The sequence below is a fragment of the Orycteropus afer genome, unplaced genomic scaffold (genome assembly GCF_000298275.1).
Source record: "Orycteropus afer afer isolate SDZICR_OR568_19922 unplaced genomic scaffold, OryAfe1.0 scaffold00145, whole genome shotgun sequence".
Lineage (NCBI taxonomy): Eukaryota > Metazoa > Chordata > Mammalia > Tubulidentata > Orycteropodidae > Orycteropus > Orycteropus afer.
This window is the reverse complement of record NW_006921732.1, coordinates 3,678,802-3,705,937: the sequence shown is the minus strand read 5'-3', so window position 1 is coordinate 3,705,937 and position 27,136 is coordinate 3,678,802. Positions and strand designations below refer to the sequence as shown.

The 27,136-nt window shown below is 38.1% G+C and overlaps 2 protein-coding genes across 2 annotated transcripts in view; one reads left to right on the top strand and one right to left on the bottom strand.

The window, feature by feature from the left end:
• Positions 1 to 357: 357 nt before the first annotated feature.
• BTF3L4 (basic transcription factor 3 like 4) lies at positions 358 to 22,053 on the bottom strand. The gene is made up of 6 exons (XM_042781657.1): positions 22,010 to 22,053; positions 18,967 to 19,033; positions 13,506 to 13,619; positions 2,057 to 2,258; positions 940 to 999; positions 358 to 404 (listed from the first exon to the last, which is right to left on the bottom strand). Exons 2-6 carry the CDS (start codon positions 19,018 to 19,020, stop codon positions 358 to 360), a joined length of 477 nt encoding a protein of 158 aa, XP_042637591.1. The 5' UTR covers positions 19,021 to 19,033; positions 22,010 to 22,053.
• A 1,695-nt stretch (positions 22,054 to 23,748) lies between these two features.
• Positions 23,749 to 27,136, top strand: part of TXNDC12 (thioredoxin domain containing 12) — a 64,793-nt gene continuing 61,405 nt past the window's right edge. Inside the window, exon 1 of the mRNA XM_007945894.2 lies at positions 23,749 to 23,845. Coding sequence (XP_007944085.1) covers positions 23,749 to 23,845 — 97 coding nt within the window. The remainder of the gene's footprint in view (positions 23,846 to 27,136) is intronic.

Here is a 27,136-nt window from a genome sequence, read left to right as displayed (position 1 = left end):
CTGTTTTCCAATTTTCTCTCCACTGTATACACATACATACCCCACACGCATACATATACATACACACACCAAAAATCCCCCAACAAGAAACAAAAAACCAAGAATCAAAACCCCAAAATAACCCTCAAACTGCACCGATACTTCGCATTTTGACTAAAAGATTAGATCCTGGGAGGAAGTGCAAAATGCAAAATCAAATGACCGAAAAATGCTGAACAAACAGCATTATTAATATACAAAATATTTATATTACTGAACTAGTAACAGGTGATGTTCTCTGTGTCCGTAAAACTTTGGAACCACATAGCTGATTTGCTAAATCTAGTCCATGCCAGCTTCCAAAAACCAGAAAAGATTTTAGTTAGCTTCATTCTTTGATGCCTCATCAAAATTTTCTACGAGATCTAGGGGGAAAAAAAAGTAAATGAGTCAAGGAATACAAAAGAAAAAAAGAGGTAAATGAAATTCCTAACTTCTAACCTCAATAAAAACAAAATTGTTACTACTAGAATTAATCTAAAAGCATACAGGACAAAAAGCAGAAATGAACTGGTAGGATTTCACTAGTAATGATTCATTGATATGCTTAAAGTAGTAATCCTAAGGAAATGTCAATTAGTCTTCCATTTGTCTATGCTAACTACTAAGATGTACAGCATTTTCATATGTCAATCCTAATTCCCATAGAAAGGAAATAATATTAAGCAAATTTATAGTCACAACAATTTCAATTTAATAAACATAATTAACAGAACTATGTGTGAAAATTTATGATTCTAAGTTCTAAAGGAAAATTCTTTTCATTAGTTCATATTTGTATCAATGTGAATCAATTAAAATTCACAACCTCATCCATCAAGAAAAAAACTCAGTCATCTCTGCAATGATTGAGTGATGAATAAATGCTAGAAATCTCAAAACTAAAGAAGTATCACTTACCTGGAACATCATCATCTTCCTCATCAATGTCTTCGGGTTTTGGTGTTTTGCTATCCAACACTACAAAAAGTTTATTTTAATATTAATCACCGAGAACAAAGATGTTTACAGAATATTTGAACTGTTTATCTTTTTTTTCCTATCTAAATTTGTTAATCCTTCCTTCTAAATTTCATACCATTGCTCAGAAAAAGCTAAATATTGTCAATCTAACATACCTTTTTGCTTAAATAACAGTAAAATCAATAAAACTTTAATTTAATATACACTAAATACAGCCAGAAATTTCAATGTGCAGCAAAGCTAAATAATTTATATGCAAAATGGAATAACTCAGATAAGTTTAAACAAAGAGGCATTATAGTTAATTTAGAGTAGCCATATTCTCCAAGTCCAAACCAGTAAGTACAGATTTTTTCCCATCTCTCTTAGTGTAAGAAAGTATCTAGGTATGTAGTACAAGCACGGAAATGACACCTTTGTATTCTGATTTTCAGAAGTGAGAAGACACATAGGAAACCAGAACTATCTTGTAAATTCAGAACTTACGGTTACCATATCTATAGTTCAATCAACAATATTAAACAAAAATATAGTTCCAGATTAATACTATTTTTCTGACTCTCATTGATCAGAAGTGAAAATCAAATTAACTTTTTATAAAGCATGGCCTGCATATTCTGGCGCTTTTTCTTTTTTTATTTAACTCACTGTATTACTTACAAAAATGTATCTAAATACTCTATATACTGCATTGCATAACGTTAAAGAAATAAACTCAAAATTCTGTCAACCATACACATGAATTTAAGAAACATAATTTACATACAGGCAAATCCTTTCAATTTAAGATGGGACACCTTTTAAAGTATTGTGGTGGTGTTACGTGCCGTCAAGTCGGCCCCGACTCACAGCAACCCCTCCTTGGGTTTCCAAGGCAGTATCACTACGGAAGTAGATTGCCCAACCTTCCTTCCGAGGAGTGGCTGGTAGGTTTGAACCGCCAGCCTTCTGGTTAGCAGTCAAATGCCTTACGCACTATGCTACCAGAGCTCCTTTTAAAGTATTAGCTTCTTTAAGATGGAGAGAGAAATTGATTCTAAAGTGAAATACTTACCTTGCCTTGGGAACTGTTCAGCTAACTTCCTAAGACTTGTTAAGCTGTCAGCACCAAGCTGACTCAATATTCCAGGAAGCATTTCTGTGATTGGTTTGGCTTCTGCATGGCCAGTAATTGCAAAGGTGTTAGCAGAGAGGGAAGCTTGGACCTTGGGATTGTTGAAATGAATAACTGTTCCATCATCTTTAATCATGTTCACCTGTATAACCACAAAAGAAAAACATATTTCACATATTTAGTACAATGAAAACTGTAGCTTAAAAAAAGAAAATTTAGACAACTGTGGTTTGTTTTTTTTTTCCCCCAACTTGGTAGTTATGTAATACCAAAGTAATAATTATCTAGTGAAAAGTGGACACAGGTGAAAAAAGGCCCCAGCAACAAAGTAAAATGAATGATACAGATAACACAAATTACTAGGATGGTCAAAAAACAGTCACTATATTTTACAATCTGGATTTTAAATTCAAAGACTTCCACTGTGAGAAGCCCATTCATGCTCACAGATTTTTAACACATGGAATTATTAACCAAGAACTGGCTTCTTAATGAAATTACCTATCATCTTATTCAATTTACACTATCAAACAAAGTTGGTGCTCTTAGCATTTGGTGAAGTAGCATCATACTTAGAGGACTGGTTATAAGGCAGAAATGGTGTATGGTAAAAGTAACCACTGAAATCTCCATAAAGAACACTCAGAAATTTAATCATTCAGACGTTTTATTCCTTCCAACTTAGTAACTATCAACAAAAATCCCATCTTGTTCTTGTCATCATTTTATCCTCTGTAGAGGATTTTGTCAGTTCTTCAAATTAGCCTCTCAACAACTCTCAGTTTAGATCAAATTAGCTATCCCCACCCATTTGCCTGGCCACCTAAAGATGATAGGGAAACCTTTAAATTCATCCACACATTCTTTTCCACAGCTTTCACCAATGTGAACTGATTGTTTCAGATCTGATTTCATCCATTGCCTGGGACTTACTGAACTGGAAGGCTGAACGTGTGCTATTTATTTAAATTACTATTTTTGTTTCTCACTTGTGCATGCTGTTTTTTGATAGAGTGGAATAAGCACAAGTTAAATGTGTAAATAATGTGATTCCACTGTGTAGGCTGAAGTTGATTCCACTGGGTAAGTTACCTTGGTGGTAACATGCTTATTACATAAAAAGGTTAGGAAGAGTTAACTCTTGGCTACTTTAGAAGCATTTCATGATCCATCCAAAAACTGCCCTTGTCACAATCAAGCAGAGATGCTGAGTGTTCTCCATGGTCAGTGGAAGTGGGCTTTTCTTCCTCAGAGGTGATCACCACCACTGACAGACAGCACCAGAAAGGAAGGGGAAGAAAGGGACTTCTAAATTTCAGGCAAGACCTGGAACACAGAGAAAATAAAGGCAAATTCCCTGGAAAATTATAACTAAACCCCACAAATAATACCCAAAATTTTCTGACAAAAAAACATTCAATTCTATAACCCTCCCTCTTTCGATTTAAAATTCTATTAAGTATATGACACACAGTAAGCATTCAAGAAATATTTACTTGAGCTGTTCTGAACAAATATCATTAAGTTAAAAATAATTTATGTTAATTTCAGAAGAATATAAATTATAAAATTCTGAAGACAATGACAGTTTAGACAGAAAAGTTTAATATTAAACTGGCTGAAATTCTGGGCAAAGGGCTTGAGAATGAGGTGACTTAGAGGATATGAGGTAGAATGTTGCTCTGGATGGATCCCAGAATCACATTAATTTTAGTATGGGAAAAGAATAAATAAAAATTTAATAACTAAATTTTCCAAATCAAGAGCAAATCACATGGTTTAATAAAGGATTTCTACTATTCTTCCAAATGTAAAGAGTCTCAAGTATTGGAATCTGAGATGTTCTCTGATTTATAAACATTAAAGTACAAGATATTTAAAATATATATTGTTGCAAAAAAAAATTCAGGCCATATATTTGTTGAACTTACAGGACTTTCAGTTCAAAGCCTTTATATTATAAAAATAAATGAAAACAAGAGCTCTTGGTTAAGCAACATACCCAAGGACCTGAACCTAGGTTTCCTAAATATATGTCTTTAGTTTCCTTCTATGTCATTCTCATTACTAAAACATTTATTTTCCTATCAAAATTCAATTCCATAGTCACATGAAAGCTTGCCAGATGATTATTTCCTCAGAACATAGGCCACATGGAGAATGCAAAATAAAAACAGCATAGATATATGGATGGTATGTATCACTGGCTACAAAATAAATAAAAGGCTAACATGGGGACAAAAACAATAAACAAATCATGCATTTTCCTTCTGTTCAAGCTTCTCTTCTAAAGGCTAAATGTTAATTAAGTCATGCTTTATACCTTTATGTGGATCTTTCTAGTCTGAAATATGTTGAGTTTAGTGTGAAAAGCAAGATGAATTCCACCAAAGATTGTGAAACAAAAAGTAATTTATTAATGGTATAAAAGATATAACTTCATGAATTAAGTCCAGAAAGGGATATAGAGTTTAAATTTAGACTAGAAAATGAAATACAAGAAGTTAAAAAACAAAACAAAAACCAAAACCCGTAGTATTTTATTTCTGTCTAAACATTCCTTTCTCCCTACTGAGCAAATGATATTGTTATATAAGGCTTCTGAACACAAGCTCTCAGTGATTATCAAATAAACTGTTTGGCAGAGCAAGATCAGTTAGATACCTCCCTCTTCTAGGCAAAAGAAGGGACAAGGAACGTGTTAAAATCACAAAGCAATCAGCATACATTTCAAATGGAGATGTGACTTTAATTTTAATTAAAGTAATTTTAATGCTATTTGGTCTAAATAGACCATCTAATATATATACACAAAGACAAGGCATAGACAACTAAACATGGATTATTAAACTAGTTATTCCAGCACTCAGGTCACTTTTTCAACTAATCAAATAGCATCTTTATCAAATATGCTTTCTTCCCCTCCCATTTAAAATGTAGCTGAAGGTAAAGGATGCTACCTGAGAAAGGCATTCTGACACTCCAGTCCAAAACGCAAGATGCCCTTGCTCTTATTTTTTTGGCTCTAACAATGCTGAAGTTGTCGTTTAGTCACCAAAAAACATTTTGTTCTCTCAGGCCTACTGCATTTACATATGCTGTTCTCACTATTTAAAAGAATCTCTTCCTACGTCTCCAGTTTGTAAATTCCCATTTATTAAAGACTCTGGGCAGATGATTCTTCTCTGGGAAAACTTAGGTGGTTTTGCACCTACTGTGTTTCATGTATATTATTACTATTATATAGAATTGTCTTGTAGAATAATTGTGTTTGTTAAGTTTCTGGCCCTATAAGAAGGGAAATGCCTAAAGATCAGAGATCATGCCTGACCAGACACAGCACCGCAAGTGTCCAGCACATCACAGTTACTCAAATATGCTGAATGAATGCATACTTCCTATACAATTTACTCTAAAATCACATCAGATCACATGTAACTCCTTGGGTCATCTCAATGTTTAGAAACAGCCTGGCTTTTCCTATAGTTCTGATCTTTTTGAAATCGGCCCAACTAGCCCTACAAAACTCAGGGCCATTTTAAAGTCAGTCCTCATGACTGCTGGGTAGCCAGTTTAAGCAGATGTTAAATACCTGTACAACCCTGCCTTTGCTAGCCTCTGAGTAAGGCAAATACATAAATCACAGCAGCCTTCTATTTGGTGAATCTAATGCTCACTTTATTCCTACACAGCAGTAAGTTTTTATGGCTAGAGGAAGCTCATGAAGTTTAAACTGATTCTGTAGCTCTTGCTGATAACTGCCCTCTCATTTCAAAAAGGAAGGGTGAATTCTGCTATGTTATTTTTTGTATACAACTTCCCACTAGGCCAGCTAGGTACAGTTCTGTGTATAACAGCTGTCTTAAAATCAAGTTTTATTGCCACTCCTTTCTATATCTAGTGGCACTTATATGTTTAGCAGGAAATTCGTCTCTTACTGCCTTCTTCTAGGTCTTCATGGGGTGAAATAACAGACTTGTAGGAATAAGACACATATGTCTGAGGTTGTGTGAGGCTGAGGGATGTCTTTAGTTTCCTTCTATGTCATTCTCATTACTAAAACATTTATTTTCCTATCCCATAAATTTATTTTCATATCCCATAAACACTCCCATAAATCAGTGTCCTTACATTCAGTCCTTCTAGCCCAGACCTTGCTTATTTTTAAAGGATCATGTGTAGTGTAACCTATTACTGTTGATGAGCACGAAAGCTCATAGCTACCGTTGTTGTTGTTGTTATGTGCCGTCGAGTCGGACCCGACTCATAGCGACTCCTCCTTGGGTTTCTGAGGCAGTATCACTATGGAAGTAGATTGCCCCATCTTCCTTCCATGGAGTGGCTGGTGGGTTTGAACCGCCAGCCTTCTGGTTAGCAGTCAAATGCCTTAGGCACTATGCTACCAGAGCTCCTCAGTTATCATTAGATTCTATGATATGCTAGGATCATTTTCTCTATATTCTGATGGCAAAATTCTTTTGAGACAGGGATCCTCCACAGCCATGCTGTATGTAATGTAAACTGGCACACCCTTTCTGGAAAGCAATTTGGCAATATGGATGAAAAGTTCTAAAAATGTTCATGTACTTTCAGCCTGTAACCACACTTCCAAGAATCTATTTGGAGGAAATAAGAGATGACGACAACTATTTAGATGTAGGAAAGTTCAACATGTGATTCTTTTATTATCAAAACATTATGATGTATAATAATAAGAAAATGTTAAATTACAGTACATCCATATATTGGAATGTATGTAGACATCTAGACAGAAGATTAAGGAGCTTTTTAATGACAATTTTTATAATGTAACACTATGTGAAAAAAACAAGATTATAAATTGTACATCCGGCTATAGTTTTAGATATGCTAAAGACATATGTATATAAAGAAATACAACAAGATGGATGGGAGGATTATGGTTGAAACCTATCATCATCTTTGTATTTTCTGTATACCGCTAATTTTCTACATGGTAATATTATTTTTATATTATTGGGGGAAAAAAGCTGCTTTGAAAACAAAAGAGCAAGACCTTAGAAGATAAAAGATGCTGTGGACATAAGGTGAATGGGACATGATGCTTCTCATTACTCAGAGCTGTCTACCTATCAGCACCTGAGAATTTTAGTTGGAGGAAAAAGGAACTGTGGGAAGAGTTCACCAGTAACTGTAGATCCTCCTTTTGCACAAGTGATTCAGAAAAAATAAGAGCTAGGAAGAGGTACATATAAACATTAAATCTTACATGTACAATTAGAAAAGTTCTATTTCCAGCCCTAACCTTTCTCCTGAGCTGAGATCCCTATGGCTACCTTCTTGAAGAACATTTCTATCTAAAATAACCATTATCTTTAAACATAATAAATCCAAAACAAACTCATTGTGAGGAATCAGCACGCTATAGACCACAAAGCCATGGTCCATAAACATGGTCCCTGCTATCAAGACTTTTAGAATCTATTGAAAAGAGACTTGGTTAATAAGTAATCATTATGCCCCATAACAAGATATTGCAGTAATAAATGGATTATAGCAAAGCAATTTAAGCCACAGGCACTGTAATTACAGAGGAAGAACTGATTAATTATGCCTGGAAAGGTAGGGAAGGTTTCAGAGAGACAGAATTATATCTTAGTTAAGAAAGAAGCTGTCCTCTGAATATAACAATAAAATTCTATCAAACAACATGTAAAAGAAATCTGTGTAATTATAATTGATTGTAACAAATCAATAAATGAGTACATAAAAGACCAGAGAAGATTTTATGTTAAGCCAAACAGCTGTCTTCTTTTTTGTTTCTAAAGAGGTCATACATTAAGCTTTGACAGAAAAAAAGAATCACTAATAATGACAGTCTAGAAACATTAGAACTTTACTTGGTAAAAGTGCATTCAATGAGCTTTTGAAACCTGCCACTGATCTCCCTACACCATGCCCTAAAGATTTATGTTTTTAAATGTTTTAAGTACAGAAAACACTAATATATATATATTTTTTATTTTCCAACAATGGCAATGATGTTTTCTTTTATCACGTTTTAGCTGCTTTTCTTAAATTGCCAAATCCCAAAAAGGTAACAGATTCCTCTGAGTAGAGCACTTTGTAACAAGTTTAAAATTAAGTAACAAAATTATAATTAACATGCATCTTCTACTCTAAGATAAACACAGGTATACATGTGTTTGTCATTGTCCATGGATTCCATATTTGAGAATTCACCTACTTGTTAAAATTTATTTATAACCACAAAATCAGTAATCAAGGCAAAAAAATTGAGTCCCCATGTACATGTCCCCAGCTGGGGCAGAACAAGTCAATGCCCTTCTCTCTAGTTTCACCTCTTATAATGTAACCAAGTATCCCTTTTATAGTCTATTTAGTGTCATGTTTTCTGCATTTTTGTGCTTCTATTGGTGATTTCACTGTCTTAAAATAGCCCCTCGAGTGTAGTGCTATCTACTGTTTCTCAGCACAAAGCTGTGATAAGCCTTATGGAGAAAATACATGTGTTCGATAAGCTTCAGTCAGGCATGAGTTTAGTGGTATTGGCTCTCAGTTCAATGATAATTAATAAACAATATACATTATATAAGCAAACCCACCGCCACTGAGTTGATTCTGACTCATAGTGACACCCATAGGGTTTCTAAGGCTTTAATTCTTTACAGAAGCAAACTGCTTCGTCTTTCTCCCACAGAGTGGGTTTGAACTGCTGACCTGTTGGTTAGCAACCCAAAGCCTCACCACAGCATCACCAAAGCACCATAGATTTTAAATAGATGTCTTTAAACAAAAACACACATAAAACAAGGTTATATATTAGTTGATGAAAATGTGACCTTCTGAGGCTTGCAAGAATCTAATCTTTAATATACTCTAGAAGTAATGGGTTCAGTATCGACTACTCTGTGTTCACAGCAACTTTATAGAACATAACTACTATGGATAATGAGAACTGATTGTGTATTTTCATATCTCAGTGTCTCTGAAAACTGGCATGTTTTCATGTATACATTTAATGCAGTACCTTATTTTATTTTCCCTCAAAAAATGGTTAGAAATCAAGTGTGTGTCCTTTCAGATTCTTTTTAAAAAAATAAGAAAAACTGTCAACAAAAATTCTATTTTAAATGTAACAAAATGTTTGCGCAAATGAGGTCATATGGAATATACTAGTAGTTCCTTAATCAAATTATTTCAGATTTGTAAAGGGCTATATAAATTGTAACATATATTTTGGTTCTCAATCAATTTCAGAAAGAGGGAAAGAAAGAAAAAAATAGAATTCCTATCTTAGGTTCACTTATTCTGAAATTTTATAGTTCCTACCTCCCACTGTTAATTATCTTTATATATACTTCCTCTCTACAACTAGTCTATAAAGACAGAAGACAAAAGCAATTATTTATTTTTATATATACATATCCACATACCAACACATATAGAAACTATATATCCATCTATATACATATATGGCTCTCTCTCCTCTCTGTTGTTATCTTGTGCTGTTAGGCAAATTCTCACTCATGGTAAACACATACACACACACAAATGGAGCCCTGGTGGCATAGTGGTTAAGTGCTTGGCTGTTAACCAAAAGGCCAATGGTTCAAACATACCAGCTGTTCCTCAGGAGAAAGATGAGGCAGTCTGCTTCCATAAAGACTACAGCCTTAGAAGCCCTACAAGGCAGTACTCCATTCTAGAGGGTTGTTATGAGCCAGCATCAACTCAATGGTACCACATACACAGAGAGAAAAAGCAAGAGAGCGAGCGCACATATAAGCATATCCATACATAGTGCCTAAGGCATTTGACTGCTAACTAGAAGGCTGGCGGTTCAAACCCACCAGCCACGCCTCGGAAGGAAGGTTGGGCAATCCTACTTCTGTAGTGATACTGCCTCGGAAACCCAAGGAGGGGTCGCTATGAGTCGACTCAATGGCACACAACAACAACAACATACATACATATATCCATTTATTTTCTGTGTGATGATTTGGGGGCTATGAATCCTCAAAAAGTTAGAATTAGGTTGGCAATACTGACAAATATAAATTCACAATACAGTTTCATAAATGCTATAATAAAAGTAAATTTTATATATAGGGAATTATGAAGACAATAGGCAAGGCACCTAACCCTTGCACAACTGTGTATGTGTACTACCAGTAAGGCTTCTGGAAGGAAGTAACTCCTACATTAAAACTTGAAAGAGGAGAAGGAGCAATGCCCCAGGAAATACTGATGGAGATTACCTATATCCACAGTGGCAGAAAAAATGAATTCTGCATGGTTAAGTAGTTAATAATACATAAGGCAGGCCTACCTCTTACTTTTCCTTTAAAGAAAGGAGAAGATGGTGGGGGAGACGAAAAGGCCAAGAGTAAATATAAGACATTAAACTGAAAAGACCAAAAGTAGTTTTAAATTAATGAATAGTATAGATGCTGTTTTTCATACATAAATCTGGGACCCAATACTTATTGGCTATGTGGTCTTTAGTAGGTACTTAAGTTTTCTAAGCCTCAGCTCACTCATCTGTAACCAAAGGAACCAACCCAAGGGGATAGTGTGAAGCTGAAATGGATAAAGACATGTTTATTGGTTAGTTGTCTATTATTAGTTTCCTTACTAGATTGTTAGCTCCAAAGGACACAGACCATGAATAACATCTTATACAACACTGTCTAGCAAGTCTTTTGCAAAATGAAGGCATATAACAGATGTTGAGTAAGTGTTGACAATCATTAAGTACTTTATTATGACAATTTCAACTACAACAATACTGTGACCTCAGTACAGCATCATAACAAGATCCACTACATTCTGAAGATATCAAAGACTGCTGACTGGTTCCTTACTGCAATGTAAAAAATGTAAAACATAAAATTAATTTTGGTGCCACCCCCACCAAAACTTTTACTAACAAGAAGAATCATAAAATCTCCCAAATCTGAACAAAAACAAAGATTAATAAAAGCACATCCTTGGAGATATTACATTACTATTTCCTAATGTAACTAATAGGAGTTCTGGTAGCTTAGTGCCTAAGGCACTTGACTGCTAACCAGAAGGCTGGAGGTTCAAACCGACTAGCCACTTCTCGAAGGAAGACCGGACAATTTACTTCCGTAGAGATGCGTTCTTGGAAACCCAAGCAGGGGTTTGCTGTCGGAATTGACTCAATGGCAGTGAGTCTGTTTTTTGGTTTAATTTAACTAATTACATAAAATTATTAAATCTAAAATGCAAGGAAAGTGTAAAATAAAATTTCCCTCTCTCCAATAAACCAACCAGTTGCCACTGAGTCAATTCCAATTCATGGTGACCCATGTGTGTCAGAGAACTGTGCTCCATAGGGTTTTTAATGGTTGATTTAAAAAAAAAAAAGATCTCTAGGCCTTTCTTCCAAGGCACCTATGAGTGGACTTGAACCTCTAACCTTCTGATTAGCAGCCAAATGTGTTAACCACTACACCACCCAAGGACTCCAGTGATTCTCAACCAGGATGATTTTGCTCCCCAGGGACCTCTGACAATACCTAGAGACATTTTTGATTGCCGTGACTGCAGGGATGCTACTGGCATCTAGTATTTAGAGGCCAGGGATACAGCCAAACAGTCTACAATGAAAAAGGACAGCTCCCATGACAAAGAATTATACAGTTCAAAATATCAATTAATGGTACTAACATTGACAGAGGGGGGAATAGAGAGTAGGAGAGTTGAAAGGTAGGCAGACTGCCTAAATACTTACAAGTAGGGTAGGTTTAACATTTTCAAAATACATGTTTGACTATTATACTGCAACTTGTTCCTTTTTACCAAATTTTGAATTTTCTAAGAGCGGCATAAAGAAACAATTCTTTTCTAATCTTTCCTAAATTAAGAGATGATTTCTCTGAAAATTATTTTATGTCACTGAAATATATGAAAACTTTCAATAGTTCTATAAAAGCTCATATATATAAAATATTTAATTTTAAGCCTTACAAATGAAGTTCTAATCTTTATCAAAGTAAAAATGCACAGCCACTTCATGCTGAGAAGAAAAAAAAGGTGCATGTGGCTTATAATTTCTATTATTTTATCAGTATAAGCAGTCCACAGGCTATGAACGTCCAACTTACATACAACCCGTAGTTATGAACCAATCCCTATAAAGCCTGTTATATTAAAAATTCAAGGCACACACAATGTTCCGTAAAACAAACAGGTGCTACCTTATGATGCACATTATTACTACTACTACTATATTATATTAAAGATGGTTCAGTATATGTAGAAGTGTTTAATTTTTTTATGCAGAGAAAGGTACACTATATATTAAGTCAAACATTTGACTGGTGTTAGATATGAACCATACCTAATTTACAAGTGACTTCCAAACAAATTTGACTTAATGTCAGACTTAGGAACCAAACTCATTCTTAATATGGGGACTGCTTATACATTGATTCTGAAAATACAAAGATATTTAAATGATGTGTTAATTTTACTCAATCATATATGCATGGTGGAAGGAACATGTGTCACTTTGTCATTTCACTGCCTTTTCTTTGGTACCCTGCTATTGCTTTATTAGTGATTCCCATCTCCCAGTATTTCTAATTCATGTTTTATAGCACAAGGGTATTAATATCTATTAAAAACTCTAAGTTGGTACCATATATAGTAAATGATACAATTAAATCTCGCTTATGGCAGTGAAAATTGTAAACATTGGTTACTACCAGAAATTAACATGGAATTACCACAGAGAGGTGGATCTAGATGGTAAGAGATCGCAAGTACTTGATGTTATTATAATGTATTTTTGAGTATCTTTTGAAATATAACAATCTTTGATCTTGTACTTAAACATAAGTTGTATCATCAAAATATAACAAATGGTTGACTTTTTTTTAAGAAAAAAATTAACCAATAAGTTTTAAAAGAGATACATTAAGAAACACAATCCATATATAGTTATGCTAGAGCCTCCTGGCTAAGGTAATTATTACAGAGGCTTTTTAAGCTAATTATTACATAGTAGAAAGGTGCCCTTTTGGGGGAAAAAAGGTTACCTTATTTGAAAAAAATCTCAGGGCTTATTTCTGTATTATTAGGAAAAAAAAATTATTTTGTATCAAAATTTAAGAGCAATTCCACAATTCTGTCATATGTTCAAAAACCAAAGTCTAAAAAGTGCGATGAAATTCCTATTTTTTGACAATCACTCAACTGTATACAAACAGTAAATTTAACAGATACAGTCCTTTAAAGATATCTGACAATATGAAAGATTCTTCCAAGTTGATATTTTACACATCTGAAAAGTCTAGGCAATTACTTGTGAATATGGTATTTGTCTACATAATTTAACAATTTACCAAGATCATACCTCTTCAATACCAGCTATATTATTCACAGCCAGTTTTTTAAGAGAACTCTGAAGCTTTTTGTCATCAGCTGTAGCTGTCCTATGTACCACCTTCTTCTTTCTGCGAGCTGTACCCTAAAAAATAACCAGACAGAAGTGTTAGCATGCCTGGCCTCTGGCAACTACAATCACGTACCTTCCTTATCTGCCACAATAACTAACTAAAATCCCCTGTTGCCTAAATAGTAACAATTAATGAGTCTGCTGAGATTTGTGACTATTGGACTAACCCAGATTTCAGAAGGTCAATACTAGTCAGTTCTTATTCTTAGCCAGTATTCAGCATTTATTTCAACACCACTTTCTGTTTCAAAATATTGTTTGCTAATAAAATAATTTATAACTTCAAGACAATTTAGTGTCTTAGTGCCTAAGGCATCTGACTGCTAACCAGAAGGCTGGAGGTTAAAACCCACCAGCCACTCCTTGAAAGGAAGGTTGGACAATCTACTTTTTTTTCTTAAAAGCTTGTTTTACATTCAACATAATGCGTACATTTAGTTTCATTCCCCATTCGCCATAACCCTAACCCAGTCTCCTCCCCTCCCTACCCTGCAACCCTCCCCCTGTGCCCCTCATATTTATGCACTCCTGTTTGTCCTGCATTTCCTCAATTTAAATGTTGGTCCTCTGGTGTCCCTTGGTCTACTGCTCTAAGGGATATACTACCATTGAATGTGTGGGTGCGGAATCCTGGGTTGAGTGGTCTGTGTGTACATCTTGGTAACTACTGGGCTGAGAGCCCACCCTTGGGGGTGAGTTTTATTCCAGGTGCCGAATGTGTTTCAGGGACATAGCATTGGGAGTCTCACCAGATTTCATCTGACCAGTAATTCTGGTCATTATTGAGTTTTTGGATTTTGTTCCACGATGTTTTCCCTCCCATTCTATCCAGGATCTCCAGATTTGATCCTTTCCTGAGTGACTGGCATTGGTAGCCGGGCACTATCTAGTTCTTCTGGTCTCAAGGGCCATCGTGTTCCAGGGCTGATTGCTTCTAAATGCCTTTTTTTTTTGAGTTCTTCTTCACTTCTGACGCTAGGAGACCATTAGCTGCACCTTAGATGGCTGCTTGAAAGCTTTTAAGACCCCAGTCACTACTCACCAATGTAGAATATGGAACAACGCTTTTATGAATTTTGTTGTGTCAATTGAGTCTGGTGTCCCCCAGTATTATGGTCCTGAGGCAGTAGATCTATTAGATCTTTCTCCCATAGTGTCTGTCTTCTATTTTTTCTGTAAGGACTGCAGGTATTTTGTATCACTGGTATCTGTGCAAAATTTGCCTCAGGTGAATCTATCCTTGATCTAGAATATACTTCTGTTCACTGACCCCCACCTGATCATCTCGGGTATTTATGTGTTTAGCTGTATAGCCTAATGTTTGGTGTTAACGGCAATATGGTATTGTGGACAGATTGGCTGGTATTACCATCTGTCTGAGCAATCTACTTCTGTAGTGATACTGCCTCGGAAACCCACGGAGGGGTCACTATGAGTCGGATTTGACTTGACGCAGTGTGTTGCATTTCATTGACAATTTTCAAACATTATAAGGAATGCTTTCTAATACCAAGAAAAAACCCAACCCAACCCACTACTGTTGAGTTGATTCCAACACACAGCAACCCTACAGGACAAAGCAAAACTGCCCTATACAGTTTCCAAGGCTATAAATCTTCATGGAATCAGACTGCCACAACCTCCTCCCGAGAACAGCCTGTGGGATAGAACTGCTGACTTTTCAGTTAGCAAACAAGTGCTTTAACCACTGTACCACCAAGGTTCCTTATGCTTTCTAAAGTCCCTGCCAATAATATGTCTAAAGGTATTTTAAAACTTGGGGGTGGGGGTGGGAAGGGCTTCCAAAAAAAATAAAAATAAAAATAAAAATAAACACCCAAACTCATTGCCATCAAGTCAATTCTGACTCATAGCGACCCCCTTTGGGTTTCTGAGGCAGTAAACCTTTACAGAAGTAGATTGCCCAGTCTTCCTTCCATGGAGTGGCTGGTAGATTTGAACCACCATCCTTCTGGTTAGCAGTCAAATGCCTTAGGCACTACTCCAAAACAATTAAACGCCTACTACATGAATGTTTTAAAGTCAGAAAACCCATGAATGAGTAAGATCAAGTTTAAGCTGCTTCAAGAAGCATACATTACAGTGGGAGGTCAAAGTTGATAAACATATAAAAAATGAGGTAATTTCAAATGTGAAATGGCTATTAAGAAAAAAATAGAACACAGTGATGAACAACTGAGCAGGGACAAAGCACTATTTGATTAGAATGTCCAGGGAAGGTCCCTCTGAAGGGATGACTATGAGCTGAGACTTCTGGAAAGATCTAGGATGATCTGAGCAGAGGGAACAAGAGTGAAAAAGCAAGACAGTATAGCCAGAACAAAACAAACAAGGGAAGAAGAGGAAATGAAACAGAGACAGGAGGAACGAGACCATATGGGCCTAGAATTCTGTGGGCAGGAGTTGGATTTTATTCTATTTGCAATAGGAAGCCATTGGACGGTTTTAAGCGTGAGAGTAACTTGATTTATGGTTTTAAATAAGGACTGTGGTTGCTGAATGGAAAATGGACTGTAAGACCAGTGAGTAGCCTACTGTAACAGTCATGGTTAGAGATGAGGATTGTGGCAGTGGAGAAGATGAGTGGTCAGATTCTGAGGTACATCAACAGTTTTTGAACATGGAGTGCATGTAGGGCATGAGGAAAAGAATCTGGGATGATTAAAAATTTTAGCCTGAGAAAATAGGTTGGAAGTTATATTATTTACTAAGATGAAAAAAGTTAATTTCTAAACTGGTATTCTGAAAGTCTAAATATATTTTCCCCTTGAAAAATTATTTGAAGTAATAAAGTTTCTGTATCAATTTATAAAAAATGTAATCTAAAGCAGAGCTGAAACACTATCTAAAGCAGCCTAAATCCAGAGGACTGAATCTTTCTGATATGATAGGAGTAAGGAAGAATGAATAGACTTCAGTCTCTGGGTGGCTTCTGGAAAGTGCATCAGCCTTACAGAATGCAAGCAGAGGCCTCAGCCTCAGCATCTCTGGTGGGTGGGAAAGAGAGCTCTGAGTCACTGTGCTGGAAGCAGAGGCTATGACAAGATCTAGTTGCTGAGATATGAATAGCAGTGACTACTTTTACAGATGGTCATTTATTTGTGAATTTTCCTGACTCAGTGGTAGCTTAACTGCTTGCTGAATACCTGAACTCAAATGATCTTCAGGCACCTCAAATTCAAATGTCTAAAAGTTTATCCATCCACCAATCTATTCTTCCTGCATTTTCTAAGTTTTATAACTGGTAGCACCACTATATACCACTATATCTGGTTTCTAAAACCAGATCATCCCTCTCCTTCATCTCCCATATCCCATCAATCACTGATTCAATTCCGAGACCTAAATATGTGTTCCACAATACTACAGCAATAGTTTCTTAACTGGTCTCTTCCACTTCAAACTTCTAGTGCATTCCATTTTCCACACTGCCAGCTATTATCTTTCTAAAATGACTGTCATTTCACTTCTTAAAACCTTTCAATAGTTGCCCATTGTTGTTGTTGTTATGTGCCGTCGAGTCAGACCTGACTCATAGCGACCCCTCCTTGGGTTTCCAAGGCGGTATCACTATGAAGTAGATCACCCAACCTTCCTTCCAATGAGGGGCTGGTGGGTTTGAACTACTGTGTATGATAAAGTCCAAACTCCTTAATATGGCAACCTTTCCACAGCCTAATCTCAAATTACCTGGTCCAGTTCCATTCCCATCATACACTCTAAACTCTAGCTCTACACCAAACTAAACAATTCATTCTATTTTAGTACTATGTTATCTCACTATGTGCCTCTGCATGTGTGGGAATAACAATCCTCTTTCCCTCTATCTTCTGTTATCCTCCCTCCTGTCTGCCTAGTGATAAATTCTTAGTTATCCTTTAAATCTTGGCTGAGTTATGACTTCCATGTCTCTACCAGGCAAGAGAACTTTGTACTTCACCCATTATAGCACTTACAGTATTATAACTGTGAGCACGTATCCCTTCCAAGCTGAGCTATAAAACCCTTGTTTATACTATGTGCCTGGGAATATAGTAGGTGCTTAAGAAACAGTAGTTAAATGAACAAATGCACCAATCCACCTAGTTGCAAATATCATAGTGATGTGCTTCATCAGCCTCTTTCAGGTATATTCTGTAGTTCCTGAATATTCCTAGTTTTTGCTTTGGCGTATTATGTTATATCTGATACTACAATATGGTTATTTGATTTACATGAATGTGCTAATATGATTTGAGAATCATAAAAGTGTATTACTATGAAAAAAGAAAGACTACTCACTTCTTCCCTGGCCTCACTCATGCTCCCAGGAGATCTAGTTATCATCAAAGTAAATGGCACAGTGGGACTGCTACAAAAAGTAGTGCCCTACATTCCTCATTCCCAAATCTGAAGTAATTACTACTGTCCCTTTCTCTAAGATTATACTGGACAGAGATAAGAATAGAATATTCTGCTTGAGCCTGGTGCCGGAACCGAAGGAAATCAAAGATTTTGGTGCTATAAATTAGTTTCTCCTTAGGCTTTAAGGTACCAGGAATTAGAATGTTCACAAGGTTTCAATGTATTTACCAACACAGAATAGGCAGAAACCTGGAAGGAACCTGCAATGAACAAAATATGCAATCAGCTTGAGCACTGCCAGTAAAACCTTTTGTAAATCTAAATGCTATAGTAGGTCTATGATGGTTATACATATCCAGTAAAGATGAAGTAACACTAATATCTGGTATGCCTTGCAGGTACATCTAACATAATAATACATCAGTCATAGCTGAGCTGACCCTGATTCACGGTGACTCCATGTGTTAGAGCACAACTGAGCTCCACAGGATTTTCAATGGCTGATTTTTCCTTCTGCTGAAGTGCCTCAGGGTGGACTTAAACCTCCAACATTTTGATTAGCAGCTGAGTGCATTAACTACTTGCACTATCCAGGGACTCCACCATATTAATAACTATCACTTATTTTGCATCCACTCTGTGCCAGATACCATGTTAGGTGTTTTATAAACACTAATCTTTAGAAGCATTCTATGTAGGCTTATTTCCATTTCGCAGATGGAAAAATGGAGGTTTAATGAAGTTTAGAAAACTGCTCATGTCACATAGCTAGCAGACATTAAGCGTTAGGATTCAAAGGTGGCTATTTCCATTGCACCAGTTAGAAAAGTCTTCTAGTTACTTATTTAGATCTAAACAAGTTATTTTCAAATTGGAATGTGGTTTGTTTTGATTATTGAAAATATCTTAGGCTTCCAATGACCACAAATCCAAAATACTACTACTATCTGGTAATCATACATTCTCCTATCAATTTTTCTTATGCCACACTCACCTTGCCCCCTATCCGGACCTGAGCTTGAAGTTTGGCTAACTTTTCTTGATTCATGCTGTTGGTAAATCTAGGGGGGGGGAAAAATAGATTAGTTAAAGTCACTGTTTTACCAAAATAAAGTTACTGTTTATGCGAATAGTACCTTCTGGTTTTTTGAGCTTGTAATATGCATCACCACAATAGTTATACTGCTTCTGTATTCTTAAATATTAACAACTTGTTCTAGCTGCATAAACCAGATACTGAAAGAATCAAATTTACATAATACTACAAGAGAGCTATGTACACAAGTAGAACATAAAATGGAATTCAAATTCACTTATTTGAAGATCTCTCCTTAAAAACATGATTCAGTACTTTGGCATTCAGTAAAGCCAAACCAATTATTAAATCTCTATAGCAAGTCAGTTTTTACCCCTGAAGATTACAGCAGAGAACTGTTACCAAATGTTATTAAGAAAACCTTCAAGTACACTTTTTTCTCCAAAATCACCTTATGTATCTCTTATAAACCATAAACAGAAGACCAAAAACAAAATACTCCGTTGAACAAAGAAATTCAGTAATAGCCTTCTAGCTGTCAAGATAATGAGGTAAGTAGTCAAATGCTCTATTCAAGGTCAGATAGTGGGTTAATAACAGGGAAAAAGAACCAGATTTCCAGACATTTAGTATTTCTGTAGTACTCTACACAGAGTTCATCCAGTGTCTTGCACTAATATAGTATGTCTTTCTTATCAAGACACTCTCACAGTATATAGGGCAAAAGAATTCACTGCACAATTTGACAAAAATATATCTGCTACAGTAATACTAAATTTTTTAGGGGAAGGGAAACTAAAAAATAGAGCAATCTTGATTTTGAAAATTCTAAGAACAATATAAAGTCAGGAATCCTAGTTCAGTTAGTGATAGTCCTACTAAACTTAAGAAAAAAAGTTCCTAACTTTATAATGGGATGTAACATTCCACACAATATAAACAAATAGAAGCCAATGTTAAATGTCTTGTTTTACTTGTTCTATGGATCAATATGCCATTACTGAGATGCAAAGGAGGGAGGAAATATGCAAAGGAGGGAGGAAATAAGCAACTAGTCTTGTTACCAAATCTTTTTGGCCAATTCTTTAACCCCTTTATACCCCTTATAATCATCAGTCAGATGAAAGAGATATTATTTCCTTTATTTGAGAGATGAGAAGAATCAAAAATAGTATGATTACTATACTGTGACACAGTACTTAGGCAGATCTAAGCTATATATATTTTTGCCTTAAGGCCAAATAAAGTCTGATTTCTAAATAACATTTAGAATTTATGACTCTTCAATCTGTGCTCAGCACTATATCACCATGCTCAAGCAGTTAAAAACCCGCTTTTATAAGTGTGATTACTGTGCACAACCATAAGTCTTAGCTGTACGCCAATGTCAGCTCTGCCAGAGATTTAATTTGCCCACGTAAACTCCAATCTCTGCACTCTAATATCCACAGAAAAAGATCTATATTCACTTTTCTCAAAGGCATGTGGCTATAAAGGTATAGTGAAGCAACAAAAAAGTCTAAGGAATTCCTTGCAAAAAAGAGGCTGAGTAAAAAATATCAGAACTAAGATATTTTTAGTTCTTAAAAATATCTTAACAACAAAGGCTAAACCCTTTGTTGTTATGCATGCATTTTGAAGTAACAATTCCCAAAAGATAGAGCTGGAAAGTCAAGACAGAGTCCTGACTTACATGAACATAAGCAAAACCAAAATTAACTCTTTAAGTCAATGTGCACATGAAAGGATAGATTCCATCCTGGGCCATCAAGGTAACAGAATTAAGAAAAATTATCCCCTAGGAAAATCTCAGAGAAAATGCATTTAGGGAGAATGGACACTCATGGGGAAAGGAGAGGAAGAAGGGTGGTCCTTTGTCTACTAGCAGGTTGGGGTGTGTACAGGTCAAGTAGGAAAGAGGATTGGATCCAGTCTAGAGAAGAGATAACAAGTTCAGAATCTGGAATAGACCTCAAAAATCTGCTGTTTTAGTTATCTATTCCTCAAACTTTACTGTGCACATCATTACTGTGTTAAACGTGAGGCCATCTTAAATAGCTGCTGGCACTAATGGGGTATATAGGCAAAACAGGAACAGTTCACCAACTCCCCCCTCAACACACACACAAAAAAAGGTTATTAAATAAGAAATGAAGGTTTCTGAAGGAAGAAGTAACTTCCTAAAACCACATGATTAGTGAGTTATTCCTGTGGATCCAAGGACCTTTTAGCCTTTTCCTCCAGGACTCAAGAAAGGATGTGAATAATGATGTTATAGTCAATATTTATTGAGTGCCTAAGTTCCAAGCACTGTGGTAGACACTTTCAAAATATGTTTACAAAGAGAAAATCATTTCAACATTTAGTTCCGGGTTTTTTATTATGTAGAGTTTTGAGAATAGCTCAGGCTTGGGTATCAGGAGAACCAGGCTAATTCTTTAACCCTTTGGAAAGTTATTTTACTTCTCTGAACTTGCTTCCCTTCTCTACTACAAAAGGTGCAACAGTACATAATTCACAGAGTTGTTTAAGGGTAAAGGTTAAAGGATCATGCACAGTGTATGGCTCACAGTAGACACTTGTACTCAATAACTGGATTGGTAACTATTGTTACCACTTGCGAGGAGACAATTATGGTATAGTGAAACGTGGGAACGGAAGTTAAAACCGCCATTCACTTTGTGACGCCAGGCTGTTGGTCAATCATCTATTTTCTGACTCAGGCAGCTGATGAAGATATAAAAATGGGCAAGGAAGTGTTTCTGGGAGGTGACGAGACTTGTAAACAAACGCTGCCATTATAAGATGAAGAAAGCTGCAACGAAGTTCGGTCCCAAGTGCTTGGGGGTGGGGGAGGGGTGCTAACCTCAGTTTCCCTATCTGTTGCTCTTAACGAACTCACTGGGGAGGTCAAATAAGATGACAAGACACAGGCTGTACAAAGCTCACGGCATTGTTGTGAATAACGAGAAGTAGCCGAACAGAGGCGGGAACCACTCGCCTCCTGGGTATGGATCGGGGCGGCAACAGCGCGGACCCGCTCGCCCTCAGAGGCGGCGGTGGTGCTGGGGACCTTCCCTCAGGTGCCGACCCCCAGCTGCGCCGCCGGTAACCTACAGGCCAAGCCAGCCGCCTCCGCCCCCACTTGGCGCGCCACGGCGGAAGTGGCAGCCCGAGAGGTTGGCGGGTGTCGGAAGAAGAGGGCGGGGGGAGACCGTGCGCAGCGGCCTATGGCCGTGGAGTGGCGGGACCGCCGGGGGTCTCACCTGAAGCAGGGAGGGTCCTCAAACACCAGCACGCGGCAAGAGCAAGATGGCTGCCTCAGCGAAGACAGAGAAAGACGTCGGCGGCGGCGGGAGTGGGGTCCACGTGACATAGCCGGGCCCGCCTCTCACTCACCATAGCGGCCTATCCCGGAGTTCATATATGAACTACAAAGACCAGCCTGCTCTGCGCCTCTCACTAGAGAGGCGGCAGGTGCTAGTGGCCGCGCTGCATACTGGAGCTTGCAGTTTTCCTTGGAAAGTTTCCCTTCCATTGTGTCTGTGCCTACAATCTGTAAAAAAACAAAACCAAACCCACTGCTGTGGAGTGGATTCAGACTCATAGCGACCCTATAGGACAGAGTAGAACTGTCCCATAGAGTTGCCATGGCTGTAAATTATTAGGGAAGCTGACTGCACATCTCCCAATGAGCGTCTGGTAGGTGCCAATTGCCAACCTTGAGATTTGCAGCTGAGCGCTTTAACCACAGCGCCACCAGGGCCCCCTACACTATGTAAGCAGCCTAATAAACGGGCTGGGTGTATCTTGTTTGGGTGTGTACTTTTGTTCAGTTACCTTTCACTATGCATTATGTATTGTTAAATTCAATTCGCCCCCTAAAGAAAGACGGAAAATTTCAACCTGTTTATTACGAAGCAGCCAAAAGAAAAACTGAGGAGAAATACTCAACCCACGAAGAATCTATAAGCAACAAACACATTTAACCAGAAGACTCTTCGCACTTTAAAATCTGCAATGACTTATGCCTTGGTTCCCTAGATTCATCTAGGTCAATTTTGGAATAAGAGGTCCCAAATTTGATTTTCTCGGAGCCTGCATCAGTTGGCGGCATCATTTCTGAGTGGAAGAACTGCGGTTGCAAGGAAAAATAAGTAAGGTACAGCGTTTTTCTTCTCCAGCAGGAAGGGGTATTCCTGCCAGGCACGAGACCCTGCATCGCAGAAAACCAGAGCAAGAACCTAAGAATGATATCAAGTTGTTTGAGAAGGTGGAAGAACCCTAGGGCTGACCCCGATCAAAGATTTACGTTTTGAATATTAAGTGCAGCAGTTCTGGGGGGAGGGGCTAGTGTGGCTGGTGTATGGAGCCGCAACTGTTGTCCCGAGTCTCCTCCTCTTGCCCCCGCCTTCTTCCACACTGTCTCAGCCACCTTTTCCTCACAGTCCCGGGACCTGGACTTTCAGAATCCATCAGAAGCAATTCGCGCTTGAGGGCAACTCCCGCATCTTTTCCTCCTACGTGATCTGCACCTTTAAACTTACTCCAGCCCAAACCGAACCCTAGAGGCACCACCCACATCCGTCTAACATCACTTCCTTCAGGGTTTGGGGGAAAGAAAAAAAATCTAGGAATGCGAGGTGTTGGATTGAAACGCTCTTGGAGAACGTTGCGGACCTTCGTCTAGGACTTCGACCCTGCGTCCTCTCCGCCAGGTGGCCCAGCGCACTTACCACCATGGAGCTGCGGTCACCTCTCGGGGCCACCTGTTTGCTGGGCTTGAGTTTCCTGCTCCTCGCCACCTCTTCTGATGGACACATTGGGCTTGGAAAGGGTCAGACCACGTTCTTAATCTTTATTGATCCTGGGCACCTGCCAGTATATAACTCACTTTTGCCATAAGGTGGTGACGCCTCGTTCTATCTCTTAGGCCACGCCAGGTTTCTTTTTATCTTTTTCAGCCACTCCAGGAGTTTGACGGAGATTTCTTGGGATAGGGAGTAGCGTATGGGGGAATGTTGAGATGGGCCAAGTTGTACTTAAGGCCATCCTAAATTTGGGGACAAAAAAAAAAAAAAAAAAAACCTGGTCCTTAAACTAGGAAAAACATGCTTGAGAGATCAACATAGTGCCTAGAACTTGGTAGGCCCTCAGGAAGGGGCACCTTCCTTTTTGAGAGAAAATGGGCCGTTGGGGACCTCCTTATGCAGGTTTGAAGATCCCCTTCCTCACCTCTTCCAGGATAAGCTTGGTCACTGCCTCCTCTTTTCCTTAGCGGGGTGGGGGGTGGGCAGGAGGACACGGGACAACAGAACTGGCCTGGGAGGCTGAGTCAGATGAGTGAGGAAGGGCCAGATCAAGAATAGAGGATCTGAGGTTAGAGTCACCAACAATTGTCTTTAGTATGGCGCAGCCAATGTGTCAGAAGAAAGTGAATTTTTTTTGAGGAGTGCTTAGATAGTGGTTCTGAATGGAAGGCAGGACCTCTGACTGTTGTTTGCTTCTCAGCTCTACCCCATTCCATCTGTATCTTCATTCTAAGCTTGATCATCTTTCTTCTCACCAAGTTTATCTTCGGTTGAAAGTTAAATTGGCTGCTCTGTGGACCTGGTTTTTGCATTTTTAAATGGTTGGATTGTGGCATGAACCCTTCCCTCCCAGTTTTTGTACTGTGTAGGGTGATTCTGCAGCAGTCTTCTGCTGTTTCTAGTTCTCTTTGATCTTATCCTTAGTGGGTGGTAAGATTGGTTGGACATTAAATGTTCCTGAATGCAGTCATTCCTTCATTCAGTAAATATTTTTGGAGCATGCACCCTATTCCAGGCACTGCCCCAGGTTCAGGGGATATAGTGAGCAGAATAGAAAAGGTCCCTGGTTACAGGGAGCTTATATTCAAGTTGGGGAGACGGAGTAGACAAGTGAACAAATTAGTAAACAAGATAATTTCAGCTAGGGATAAGTTCTGGGAAGAAAATGAAACTGATGGAGTAGAAGGGCTGAGGAATATGGGAGGCTGGCATAACTTGATTTAGGAAGGTCAGGGAAGGCGTCTTGGAGGAAGCGGTGTGTGTGTTTTCATCTCAAGGATGAAACTGCACAAAGAGTCATATTAGGCCAGAATGTCTTAAATAACTAAAATCCCATTTAAAACAGACTGCTGTGTATTTAGCATAAAATTATAAGGACTCTCCCTAAAATGGTTTGTTTTTCAGTTCTGAGAGAGGCAAAAGAGTATAGTGTTAGGAGTGTGGATTTAGGTCTGAGTTTGAATTTGTTACAGGAGCTCTGTGGCACTGTGGTTAAAGCAGTAGACTACTAATCAAAAGATCAGCGGTTCAAACCCACCAGCCTTTCTGTGAGAGAAAGATGAGGCACTCTGCTTCCTTAAAGATTTACAGCCTTGGGAATCCTGCAAGTCAGTTCCATTCTGTCCTAAAGGGTGGCTATGAGTCAGAATCCACTCAGTGGCAGTGGGTTTGGTTTTTTGGGTTTAAATTTGTTCTGCCCCTAACAAGGTGAATGGCCTTGGGCAAGTTACTCAAGCTCTCAAAGCCTCAGTTACTTATCTGTTAGTGGGCAGAATAATAACTCAGTCACTCAACAAATAATTTTCTCTTTCCAGTTACTGTGTTAGGTGTTGGCAATACTTTGGAGTCACATTGCCAGTATCTTTATTCCTTGCTACACTTAAAGCTCTGTGTGGTTGTTCCAGCTACCATTGCTGCATAATAAACCACTCCAAAACTTAGTGTTGTAAAGAAATCATTTCATGCTCATAATTCTGTGGGTCAGGAATTTGAACAAGGCACAGTGGGGAAGATTGTCTCTGTTTCATGCCTGGGCCCTCAGCTGAGCTGGTTATCTCTTCCCTCTCCATGTGGTCTTTATGCAAGGACTAGTTTGTGAAGGAGCCCTGGTAGTGTAATGGTTAAGTGCTTTGCTGCTAACCCAAAGTTTGGTGCAGAAGAAAAGACCTGGCCATCTGCTCCCGTAAAGACTATAGCTGGGAACCCCTATATGGGGCAGTTCTGTGAGTTGGAATTGACTTGGTGGCACACAACAATACAGTGTGGCAGCTACATTCCAAGAGAATGTCCTAAGAAAACAAGGCAGAAATAGAAATATACAGCATTTTTATCATCTAGCCTCACAAGTCATAGCATCGATTTTGCTGTACCCTATTGAGGCAGGTTGAAAGGAAAAAGGACATAATTCCCATCCCCACCACCAAACACACTTAATAGGAGCAGTGTCAAGGTGACATTGTAAGAAGAGTATGTGGGATGGGAACCATCTTTGGAAAGTATGGTTTGTAACAGTGAGCCATGACCATTTCTCTCTTGTTCATGCTCAGAAATACTTGTTAAGAGAACAAACCAAAACCAAACTCACTGCCCTCGAGTTGGACCTGACTCATGGCGACCCCTCCTTGGGTTTCTGAGGCAGTATCACTACGGAAGTAGATTGTCCAGTCTTCCTCCCGAGGAGTGGCTGGTGGGTTTGAACCACCAGCCTTCTGGTAGCAGTCAAATGCCCTAGGCACTACGCCACCAAATGAATGGTAAATATAGTAATTGTGATTCCTGACCTTTTGCAGCTTATAATTGATGAGATATAAAGACAAATAAGCAGGTAAATGCATGACAGTGTGATATGTACAGGAGTGCCTGTGGGGAGCAAATGGCTAAATGCTAGGGTACTAACTTAAAGGTTGGTGGTTTGAACTCACACAGAGATGCCTTGGAAAAAAGGTCTGGTGCTCTGCTTCCAAAAGGTACACCCATGACCTGAAAACACATGGTAGTACTCTAAACCACATTAGGTTACCATGAGTCAGAATTGACTGGTAACTAGTGGTGATATGTGCTGAGGGGAGAAATGCAGGAACACAGAGGAGAGCAACTTGAGACAAGAGGGCTGTGCTGTGAGGAGTAAATGAATAACTAGAAGTATTCAACATTGTGTCACATACTTAGAAAGCATTTGGTAAATGTTAACTATTACTGTTTCTTCCTATGGGAAAATACTTATTCCTAAAAGGAATTATTACTACTTTGTCCCGTCCCGTGGGACAGTCAACCTAGGACCTGGAGGAGGGGGTGGAAATGGAGGGGACAAGAGACGC

Excerpts from the sequence above, each read along its gene's own strand:
- BTF3L4 (XM_042781657.1), bottom strand. The coding sequence starts at position 19,020 with ATGAATCAAGAAAAGTTAGCCAAACTTCAAGCTCAGGTCCGGATAGGG. Across the intron at positions 13,620-18,966 it reads AGGTCCGGATAGGGGGCAAG|GGTACAGCTCGCAGAAAGAA; the intron begins GTGAGTGTGGCA and ends GTTATTTTTTAG. Across the intron at positions 405-939 it reads GGAAGATGATGATGTTCCAG|ATCTCGTAGAAAATTTTGAT; the intron begins GTAAGTGATACT and ends TTTTCCCCCTAG.